The sequence below is a fragment of the Pelodiscus sinensis genome, chromosome 10 (assembly GCF_052426305.1).
Source record: "Pelodiscus sinensis isolate ZL-2025 chromosome 10, ASM5242630v1, whole genome shotgun sequence".
In the NCBI taxonomy this organism is placed as follows: Eukaryota; Metazoa; Chordata; order Testudines; family Trionychidae; genus Pelodiscus; species Pelodiscus sinensis.
In genome coordinates this window covers 15,494,542-15,506,571 of record NC_143061.1, presented here as the reverse complement: position 1 = coordinate 15,506,571, position 12,030 = coordinate 15,494,542, and the positions used below count along the sequence as shown (strand labels likewise).

Below are 12,030 nucleotides of genomic sequence, written 5' to 3'. Positions count from 1 at the left end.
TTGCTACTGGGGGGAGAGCAACCACTGTGCATATCTTTCTTTCATTGATAAACAAAGGTGTTTTTGTTAAGTATAAAAAGTAGGATTTAAATGATTGCAAAGGAAAACAGACAGATCAAAGTTTGTCAAGCCAAAATAAACAAAATAAACAAAACTCACTAGTGAATGCTAATACACTAAGAAAACCTGTTCCATGCAAATTCTTACCCTGAACAGTTCTAATGATCTCTTTCACAAGATTCTTCTCCCTATTTGGTCTTAGACATTTCCAGCAGGTATGTTAAGTGATGTGTGTATGTGTGTGTGCAAGGGGGTGCCTCCTGGAATCTGGCTACTGCCTATTTTGTTTGGTTCCTTGCTTTTATATATATTTTGCCCAAGACAGGAATTCTTTGTGTCCATTTCAAATTTTTCTCACCTTGAGTGGAAAAGTACCAGAACCAAAAGGCTGTGTCTAGACTGTATCCCTTTTCCGTAAAAGGGATGTAAATTAGACACATCGCAATTGCAAATGAAGCGGGGATTTAAATCCCCCCCGCTTCATTTGCATAAACATGGCTTCCGCTTTTTTCCGGTTCGGAGCTTTTAAGAGGAATAAGGGATCTTATTTTAAGAGGAATAAAGGATCTTTCGGTAAAGGCTTTATTTTCCAAAAGATCTGAGTCTAGACTGGCGCTTTTTTCTGGCAAAGCTCCAAGCCAGAAAAAAGCGGCAGCCATGTTTATGCAAATGAAGCGGAGGGGATTTAAATCCCCGCTTCATTTGCAATTGCGATGTGTCTTATTTGCATCCCTTTTACGGAAAAGGGATGCAGTCTAGACACAGCCAAATTGATTCCATCATGTGGTCAGGTCACATGTCTTTATGGGACTAACCACAGTATGGGATTACAGGAAAAACAAATCCATTCACAGATTGTTGACTTGATCACACAGCCACTAAGTTTGTAGTATCACTAATGGCATTTATTAGAACTCATGGATTAATAATATAGGTTTCCACTTAATATTTTTGATTTCACATACAACAAAGATGTAAACTTTTAAAATGACTTTTAAGATTACATGTTACATGACCTGATTTGCATATGGTATCTTTCAGTTAAGCATGTACATAGTCATAAGCCAATTTCCTTAAAGTATGGGGGAAACCGCAATACTATTCTCCCCAAGCAGATAAGTCACAAATGTAATTATTTCATTGTTTTTTACCAAGCATCATCAGCATGAAAGCATGTCCTTCAGAATGGCAGCCTAAACATGAAGGAGTATAAGAATGTTTAGCATATCCAACATGTAAATACCATGCAATGATGGATATAAAAGTGCTATGTGAATGCCTGTTCTCACTTTCAGGTGGCACTATAAATAAGAAGCAGTCAGCATTATCATCTGTAATGTAAACAAACTTGTTTGTCTTAGTGATTGGTTAAACAAAAAGTAATACTGAATGGACTTATAGGCTATAAAGTTTTGCATTGTTCTGAGATCAGCTAAGCAACAAAAATATATCTACATTTGTAAGTTGCCCTTTCACAATAAAGAGATTGAACTACAATACTTGTAAGAGGTGAACTGAAAAATACTATTTCTTGTATCATTTTTAGAATGCAAATAATTATAGTAAAATAACCATACAAAGAGCACCACACATTTTATATTCTGTGCTGTCACTGAAATACATGTATTTGAAAATGTAGAAAAACATTCAAAATATTTAATACATTTCAATTGATCGTCTATTCTTTAACAGTGATTGTTAAAACTGCAATTAATCATGATTCATTTTTTAAAATCACAATTAATTTTTTTAGTTAATTGCATTTGTTAACTGTGATCAATCAACAGCTGTAGTGAATATCATGACTTTTTTTTATCTATTCACTTTTCTAATAAATATGACAAAAAGACATCTGTTTATGATTCTAGCTATCTTTGAAAAACATTTGGAACCCGCCCCTGTGGTCGCATTTTGAAAACAATCCTGTGCTTTGAAAAAAGTCATCATGAATCACTGATCTCATCTAAACAATAAATAATTAGTTTTTGTTAAAACTACATTCAAACACAACATATTCTGGGAATTTTAACTGTTTTAGTTGAAATGATTGATTCTGGAAGTGACTAAATCGCTTTGTTTTCCTCCAGAAACATCTGTTTGAACACTTTCAAACTTCTCTGTTATATTTGGGTTAAGGTAGAAATATTTTGCCTTGTTTACAATTTTTAGAATTTCAAAAAGAGACCCAGATCACTGCAATAGGCAGAAATAAACAAACTGGATTTAATAGCATGCAATGGAGGCTGTCTGGGGATATAGGTGATACCACAAGCCACTATAGCTCTGTTGGGATGAGAGAGCATGGAACCACAGGCAATGAGATATATGGGCCTGAAATGCCCAGGCACCAGGAATATTCCTGGCCTGGGTCCTGGCTCCAGCAAAGTTTGTGGTGGGTATCTCCTCCAGTCCTTCCTGCCAACCCCACAACCACTACCCCTCTCAGTCCCTGGCCTGCCTGCTGCCTCTGGGTGATTTAACAGCCATGGGACTCCCCACTGCCATGACCAGCAGCACAGCCTTAGGGGATGGAGAATCTTTGAGGGAGGGGCTGGGCTTTTGGCATTCTGAGAGCACCAACATTTCTGCAAACCTGCATGGATTTCTTAATCCCCTAACTCAGGGTGGGGAACCTCAGACCCGGTGGCTGGATATGGCCCCCAGCTTGCCGAGATCCAGCCCCCTACTGAAGGACTGAACCGCACACAATCTACTAGCCTGAGCCCCCCTAATCTCTGACGTACAGTGAGTCAAAAGATTTAGGATTAGAGTTTGTACTGATGTAACTGAGACCAGATTCTAGCTCCTCAAGTCATTGGAACCACATGTTCAGGACCTGGTGAAATTCAAACTGAAGTCTTCTGCCCTTCATTTTTCTGAGAGAGAGACAATTTGCTATGCTAAGTCCCATCTGTCTGTCTGAGGTGCTGAAGATCCCATGATACTCTGCTATGAACCTTGAGCAAAATTTCCCCTTACCTGTGCTATCATTCCCTTTCTCACAGGTGGTGGTATTTAACCAGTGCTGTACGTGTACAATTGTCAAGTATTTTGAGGTGAAAGGCTTTGTGTCAATATAAAGTATCCTTGTTTCACAGGCAGGCCATTATTTATTATATAGAGAAAAATTAACCCGTGTGTCCTTCTTAAAACTCTTACAGGTGATATTGACCAAAGCAGAGGTTCCAAGAAAGGCACTACACACCCAGTTAGCCTCATATCACCTAAACCTCACTCAAGCTTTTCAGTAAGATTTCAATGAAGTATAAATTAGTGCATAGAGTCTTGTATGTGTTCTCTAATCTGGGCTGGATTTTATCCATAATGGGAAACAGCTAAAAGAATATCCCAAATGGTAGAAAAGGAGAATAATAATCAAACCCACGCTATTCAAACTGCTTCCCCAGATGATGGTCATGTAAAACTGTTAATGCTGTCAAAGGCCAAGCATATGAATGTGCTAAGGCAAAAATAAATAAATGGCTAGCTGTCTGTGCATTAATAAATCCCAAAACAAAAGGTTGGGCTCATAATAGCACCAATTTTTGTTTTCGCCATTTGAACGAATGGGACCCAAGATGGACACTCACTCCCTGAGAAACAGAATATTCTGCTGTCTTCAGCTGCAAGTTTTACCTTCTGAATTTTATTCCACACACGTTCTTTATCACTTCTTCCTTCAAGGGTGTCCATGGCATCTGCCATTAGCGACTGCAGCTGTGGCGCCAAGATAAAAATTATCAGTGTGGAATTCACACAGAAATAACTTCTCTAAATACACAGATTAAAACCTAATTAAAAAATCATTTGTACACTGATGATTTTATTACTCATCTTTCATACAATGAGCGCTGCCACCTCATCTTCGCTTCAGCCATTACACTGTATTATTGTGACTATAAAATACTTAACAATAGGGAAAATTCCACTGGAAAATTTGTAGTTAAGCCTATAGGTTTTAACGCACTAAATGTTTATGTTTTGTAAAGCCAGTTTTGGGTTGTAAAGAATAAAGTCTCCATATTTTATTATTTAATTCTCCAAGATAGTCTATGTATTACAGAAATGCTTTTTTGTCTTTTCTTCCGAGGCTAATGTATCATAATTTAAGACAGGGTGTAAAACCTCACTAGAGGACAGTGTTAAAGCTGTGGTGTTTTTACTGTATCTCAAAGTATGAAGCTCATTTGCCTTCTTTTATTATCCTTTTCCTGTGACAGAGCCTTCCCATCACTCAGCATAACAGAGCATAAAAAACAAGGCAGGCTATTCCTAGAGTAAGCCATTAAAACATATATTGATAGATGCTTGATAACCAGTATTCAGTGCTAGAGGCTTAGACCAGAATTCAGTGTGGTTATGGCATTGTCTCATTTGGGATACTCCTCTAGAACATTTTCAAAAATACATTTTTATTTGCATTTAAATAATGTAGATATATAAGAACTGACAGTCTGGATCAAGCTCATATTTCATCTAGTCCTGCTCTCTGTCTCCAGCAGTGGCCAGCACCAGAAGCTACAGAGAGAGTGCTAGAAACCTCATATGAGGCAGATGTTGGATATCGCCCCCCCCCCCCCCAAACTCACCACATTAGGTCTCTTCCTAAAACCTTCAGATGGGATAGGTCTACACAACAAAAAAAAGTTGGAAAAAGATACCCAATTTGCGAACCTTTTTCCGCTTTTCTTTTGAAAGAGGCTTTTCCGAAATTTGGCACGTCTACACGGCACCACATTTCAGGAAAACCTTCTCTTTCCAGCCATCCCTTCTTCCTCGTGAAATGAGGTTTACAGGGATGGTGAAAGAATGTGTCCGCTTTTCCAAAAACTTTTTTGGAAAAGTGGATACATTCCTTGGATGATGCATAGCTCTTCTGGGATATCTCCAGTATCTTGGAAAAGAGCTGCACTCTAAACATAGTTTTAGAAATCAGCTTAAGGCTGGGAACATGAGGTTTACCATCTCTTCAAAAAATTGTAACATTATTTATTGTTACTCTGGAAATTCACATAAACTCATATAATGTCCAGTTTCTTCAAGTATTGGGTATAATTCCCTTCCCACCACACATATAAAGGAATTCAGAATTAAGATCCAGAAGATTCAGGTGAGCATTCTCAGTTGCTAACCTTTGTGTACACAGTAATGCGGGGACTTAATGGGCTCGTCTACACTGGCCCCTTTTCCGGAAGGGGCATGTAAATTTCACCAGTCGTCGTAGGGAAATCCGCGGGGGATTTAAATATCCCCCGCGGCATTTAAATAAAAATGTCCGCCGCTTTTTTCCGGCTTTTAAAAAAGCCGGAAAAGAGCGTCTACACTGGCCCCGATCCTCCGGAAAAAGCGCCCTTTTCCGGAGGCTCTTATTCCTACTTTGACTATAAAAAAAGGGCGCTTTTTCCGGAGGATCGGGGCCAGTGTAGACGCTCTTTTCCGGCTTTTTTAAAAGCCGGAAAAAAGCGGCGGACATTTTTATTTAAATGCCGCGGGGGATATTTAAATCCCCCGCGGATTTCCCTACGACGACTGGTGAAATTTACATGCCCCTTCCGGAAAAGGGGCCAGTGTAGACGTAGCCAATATGAGTATGTAGTCAGATGACATATAGGATCAGTGATGTTTAGGCTCAATAGAGCAAGGTAAGGGAAAGTTGTCTTGCAATCTGAGCAGTAGCTTTATAATTCTTAATCTTACAGAAGTAAGCCTCAACATGCACGTTTTTTCAGTTAAAATTCCTTCCCATGCTTCAGTGGCGGGGAAATAATGCAAAATCTTCTCCATGAATACACCTGTGAATCTCTAAATGAGGGTTTCTTTGGTCACATTCACTTCTCTTTGGTATTACATTTTAAAAAGCATCCATTGGACAGAATCTTACTGATCTAAATATTTGCAGAAAACAAATATTGAACTCTTTCACATGAGAATCTGTGGATCCCTACCCCCCAAAACAAGTTCTGCCATTGACTTTAACAGGAGCAGAGTTAACAGCTTTCGGGGAATGTTCTGTGGAACAGTTTTCTAACAGACAATATCTTTTTTGCAAAATTTCATTTTTGCTGAAAAATTTAAATTTCCCCTCAGTTTCCAAAATGCAAACAACAGCTCTTGGCTATTGCTCTGGAAGGCTCCTGTCGTTTCCTCTTTCTTCTTTTTTGGAGAAAGTGAACCTGACACAAGCATTCCAGGAAGGCAGCCAGCAAGCTGAAAAATCTGCTTTGGTTCTCCAGAAACAAAAGTTTTCTGGAAATAGCTTCATGTGAAAAATGTCATATTTGTGACATTTTATCCCATTTTGGAATGGACAGGTTTTCTTAAAAAGCAAAGTTTTTCATGAGAATGGAATTCCCCTTTGCAGACTGCTTTGGTCTTTGATTTTTGGAAATGCAAACGTGAAACCACAAAACCCCTGGAAGGGCTTTATTGATTGTTGTTTGCATTTGACAGCTCAGATTGACTGAAGTCTCCCCTTCTTTTACCGATTTTATGAATTAACAGTAATTTAAAAAATTCCTGAGCCGAGATTCTCTATGCCATATTTTAGGACTCTGTGAATTTATATGGTTCAGTAGTTTCATAAAGGAGTTTATATCTGCGACGCCCCCAGGTCCTTTACTGTATCTGTGGGAAATGGCACAGTGCTGTAATTCTAGAGTTTTTTCTTTATACTCCTTATACTGTACATAATAATAAACATATGGCAGGTTTAGCACTTTCCTGCCAGTAAATCTGAAACTAGTCTTGGGCTAAATCTAATTTCAATTGCACCATTGTAAATCCAGAGTATTTCCACTCACTTACATAGGTGCAAATGGGAACATGTTTTGTCCTATTATAATCCTGATGTAAAGATACCAAAAATCCAGCCATATTCCTATGAAAGGGAATGAAGGATTAAGCAAAACCAACAGGATTTTTTCTGTTAACTCAAATGGATATTGTTTCAGTCTTTGAGACCCCAATCCTGCAATCAATAACTGTTGCTTGTATAGTCTCTTCCATGTAGCTTCCCATTGAAATAACCAGGACACTTGGCAGGAGTAACTGCATAATTGTGTGTCCTAACTGAGAGATATTCAAACTTTGCTGTAACATTCCAGCCCAAAGGAAGTTAGCCTCTGTTCATGTAAACAGTTAAAAATAATAAGTCAGACAAAGTCCTGGAGAAGTTGAGAGCGCAAAAAATGTCTGGGAAATAAAGACAATTGTAAGTACATTTTAATATTGTGGACAGGGCAATTTGTTAATTTTTCCTCTCCTTTTAAATTATCTATACTACAGACTAGACAAACAAGTAATTTCCTGCTGAATGTTATAAGTTCATCATTGAATATTCAGTAATGGGCTCTTGTTCTGCAAAGACCTATGCCAAAAAAAAAAAAGAAAAAGATTTTCCAGGTTCTTGTTTTCCTGAGGCTTTCTGGAATCTAGCTTCAAAAAGATTCTTAGGAAGGTCAAGCTCACAGATGGAGTAAAGCTGTTGTGAGTAGATTTAGGCAACATTTTAATAGCATGCGCCTGAGCTGTGATATCATAAAAATATAGTGCTCTGGAGAAAGTCTGTGCTGACAAATGCATCAGTAACTCAAGATATTCCTCTACTGATCCTTAAAAAATGAGGAAATGAGGTTCTAATACTAGGAAACTCTTTCCAAAAGGATGGTGTCTTTTAATAAACTATTTTCTCTGCAATGAGGTTTCCCTTTATCTTGAGTACAGACTTCAAAATCTGGGAACTACCTCCCACAGCCATAGGCAATTGATCAACTTCTCTATGGCTAACTACTCCAAGAAGCTTCAGAGCTACAGAGCTTAGGAGCTTTGCAGGACTGCAGTCAAACCTCAGGGTACTGGCCTTAGGAAATTCAAGAAGCTTTGGTAGACCAGGATTTGGATCATCTGAGCAAAAAATAAATGTAGGGCGTAAGGATCATTTAATCCTCATTCATGCAAATCATGAAAGAGATTTGTTTTGCCTAAATAAGAGGACTAAAATATTTCAAACATGCAGGTGGTTGAATAAAACAATCTTCATCCTATACAATACTGGCAATGCTTGAACTGCTATAACACTTTCCACTGTGATATTAAATCGGTTAAAAACATTAATGAATTCAGTTTCACAGCACCCCTGTGAGTGTTAATATCCTCATTTTACACACAAAGAAACTGAAGCACAGAAGAGCAAAGTGATTTTCCCAATGTCACAATCAATTCTGTGACAGAGCCAGAGACAGAAATCTTCTGAATTCCCCTCCAGTACTCTAACCACTAGACCATTCTGCCTCTTTTGTTTCATCCAGCTACAGTGCTTGACGTTTTAACACATCACCATCAAATAATTGCAATCATTTATAGGATATTTTCAGAGGGTGAGGGGAAGGGAAAACATGTTTAAAATGCAAGTGCAAATGATTCTGACTGGTTGAACAGAAGTTATTCTTCCAGGCACTTAGCCTCTGACAAAATGCTGTAGTGAGGCTTTCAAAACTATTCCAAGTTCTCTGTGCATTAAAAATTGAGTTCCAGGATAAATTGCATTGCAATGGTTTTTTTTTTCTCCTCTTGGCTCTCTGCCTACAAAACCAAAACAAGGATTAAAAATAAATACTTACCAATTCAGCATCCTGCTGACTGATGTCCTGTAGATAGGGGATGGTTGCTAGCTCAGCCATCGCTTGATTAATCACTTGGGACTGTTCCTTGACTCGCTGCAAGCGACAGAGGAGGCTGGCGTACTGCAACTTCTCTATCACACCTGAACATGCAGAGAAACTCTCCTATCCTCTCAGCAAAAGCAAATGGGTTAGAAGAGAGCCACAGAAAACCTACTTCTCTCCTGAGATTTATGTCAGGGTTTATCATCATATATATTCATACTGGTAGTACTGTAACCAAAGAGGAATACAACACCTTTAAGATAAAGCTTTTTAAAATCTTATATATAAAAAGACATCCTTTACACAATCTCTAGTAGTACTAGAAAAAGAAATGCATAGCTTAAAACAGATGGGAAGGGGGAGACTGCAGATAGCCAATATTAATGTGATTTTTTTTGTCATCACTTAGAAAAGGCTTTTCCATAATCCTCTTTGTTAAAATATTGTCTGGCTTTTATCCCTTGCTTTTAATGTTTCAGCAAAGAGATTGAGAAAACCTGTAATGCATAAATCTACTGCATGTTCACAAGCAAAGAAAATTCAAAACCTGACCTTAAATACCAGAAAGTTGCAGAGTTGGACTCTGATCCTCCAGGTACTTAGGCAATGGGTAACTTGATGCACATAAGCAGCTTAGTCATACGCTTACATTTCAGCACATGCCCAAGTCTTTTCAGGATTAGAATTTTAGGGCCAGGTTGAAAAAAAGTGCCTACAGATCCAGATAAGTGCCTACTGGGATTTTCAAAAGTGCCTTGTTGCCTACGTCCCATGACACCTAATCTACTTCAGTATATTTGAAAAATCATATTAGGTGCCTAAATACATTTTAAAATCAAATCTTTAGAGCATAATCAAGTATTTTCTTGAGGAAGGTTGAACAAGAGGTTTTCAAAGGAGTGGAAATATCTCCTCAACAGGTTTTATGAAAGCAAACAATCAGTGATTAGAAGGGCATGCATTTTTAGTGGGAGCTATGGGCACTCAGCATCCCTGAAAATCAGAGCACTTATTTAAGAGATGGAAATTAAAAATGTCGGACTAGACTTTCAAGCAGCTTCTAATAGTTTTGGCAGATTTTTGTTTCCACAATTATACATAGTGGCAAAATTGCAGTTGCATCTAGTTAGATACCTAGCAATGTCATGGGTCCAGTCAGAAAGTTTGTGAACTGTTTGAATTTTTTAAAATGAAATTAGGCTTTTTTGCAAAAATCTTGTCTTTTAACTGCTGGTATTTCCCAAAAGTTTGATATATTTTTAATTGATGCTTTAATTAAAAATACTCAAATGATTATTGCAATTGTTATTTATCAAAACTTGAATTTTCAGTAAATGGAAGATTTTGATAAGAATCCTGATAATGGTTTTGTTACAATTTTTGGTATAAAAATTTCACAAAAATTTATAACATTTATAAAATTTCACAAAAAATTGAAAAAAATAATAAAGGGTCCCTTTCAAAATCTGTGAAATGGAAACAAAGGTGACTTTTGTTAACTATTATGTTTTCATTTTTGACCATTTCTAATAACTAGGCTCCTAAAAATAAGCATTTGTGCATGTAATTAACTTTGCCCATAATTTTTTTCTCTATTATGGGGGAAAGAATGGAGTCCCAGTTAGAAAGCAGGATCTTCAGGTCTAATCATAAAAGAAAGATGGGCAATTATGCAATTACTATCAAATTATCCCTTCATCTCTCCAGAGATTTCCTTAACTCCTACTCATAAAACTACAAAACTATAAAAGAAACCACCAGAGATCTAATGGAAGAGAAATGATGCTGTCTTACCACAAAGCCGGTAACCCCAGCAGTTCAACCCAGCCCCTGGTAGATAGGAGCACTGAAGCAGAGAGGTATATACCCCATGGGTGCATCTACTCTATAACTCCACTGAACCAAATTTCTGTGTAGGGGGATTTGGTAACAAGCCATGCTTGTTACTCCTCCCCATGAACAAACAGAATGATCATTTAGGCTCCAACTTAGCAAAATGTTTAATCATGCACTGAAGTCCATCCCTATTTAGCAAACCACTTAAGCTAAAATCTGCTTAATTTTAGAAAGGTGCTTAAGTCCCATTATCTTCAATGAACTTTAGATCAGATTCTTGGGGGTGGAGGGAGAAAGAGGAGAGTCCAGCCCTTAGCCCGCTCATCCTCTTCTACCCGCTTTCTAAACCCTCAAGAAATGAATTAGAATAATTAGAATGCCAACCAAGGATAAGATTTGTATCATTGTGGCAATGTAGATCAGAGCAATCAACCAACAAGAGTGAGAGAGAATTTCTCAACGCGTAACAATTGAAAGCAAGTCAAATAATATTTTAGTTGCAGCAGAAAGTTGTTGTCTGGCATCTTGAAAACAAATCTACCTCCCACTGCAGGTAAATGATAAGAAATGACAGTGTGAATTGACTCTTCATCTAAGGAAGAGGTTGAAAATGCTTCTTTATTTGGCTGACTCATGCTGTCTTGAGGCATGGGGTCAGAGGGAGTGTGTTTCTCCAATTATTATAAAAGGAAAGGGGGGTGGGAAGGAAATGAAATTGCTCTTAGTGATCTTGCTTTGCCAGAGAAATATGGGAACATATCATGCAGCCAAAGAAAACATACTTGATGCCTAAGCCAGCATGTGCTCAATGGACAAAACAATGTTCTTGAAGTTTATAGTTGGCCAGTAGTAAATAAATAAATAACCTACAGCAGGATATTTTTAAAAGAATTATAACAGGTTGAACATTGTCAGGAGTTGTGTTTCAGTGATAATGAAAAATAAAGGAAGAGTGTAAATAACTGCTGCTGGCACAAAAGACTTCACAAGGATATGAACCAGATGATGAGAATTACATGAACTATAGTGGAGTTCAGGGGGATACTAAGCTGCAGTAAAAATATAATAATGTGGCTAAGGATGAAGCTGAAACTGTCTCTACAGGTACAGTGGAGGTTAAGTAAACAGCAATCTTGGAGGCTTTAAGGGAAATTAAGTGGTCAGTTTAATAGAGGGAAGAGTTAAACGTCTAAGAAATAGAACCAACACATTCATCATAAGGGTTGAAAATGTATTTTCAATAGGAATGCAATAAGGGACTAAAACATTAACTGGCAGACAAATCACAGCGCTTTATCCTTTCAAATGCACCTAGGCCCCACATGGAATAAAAAGAAAAGTAAAATTAACAATTGTTGGACCTTACCCTGCAGCCCTCACTCCCATGTAATGTCTCACTGAAGTCAAGGGACAAAGTTACTCTGGGCCAGATTGCTCCCTCCCCAGAGATAACCCACAGCAACCTGCAGCT

At 37.9% G+C, this 12,030-nt stretch overlaps 1 protein-coding gene across 1 annotated transcript in view; it reads right to left on the bottom strand.

Moving 5' to 3' along the window:
• The window catches only part of SPATA16 (spermatogenesis associated 16), a 162,023-nt gene that overhangs the window by 17,209 nt on the left and 132,784 nt on the right, over positions 1 to 12,030 (bottom strand). The window contains exons 9-10 of the mRNA XM_025190469.3: positions 8,679 to 8,843; positions 3,697 to 3,777 (exon numbers count right to left, since the gene is read on the bottom strand). Of these exons, the coding sequence (XP_025046254.3) occupies positions 3,697 to 3,777; positions 8,679 to 8,843 (246 nt within the window). The remainder of the gene's footprint in view (positions 1 to 3,696; positions 3,778 to 8,678; positions 8,844 to 12,030) is intronic.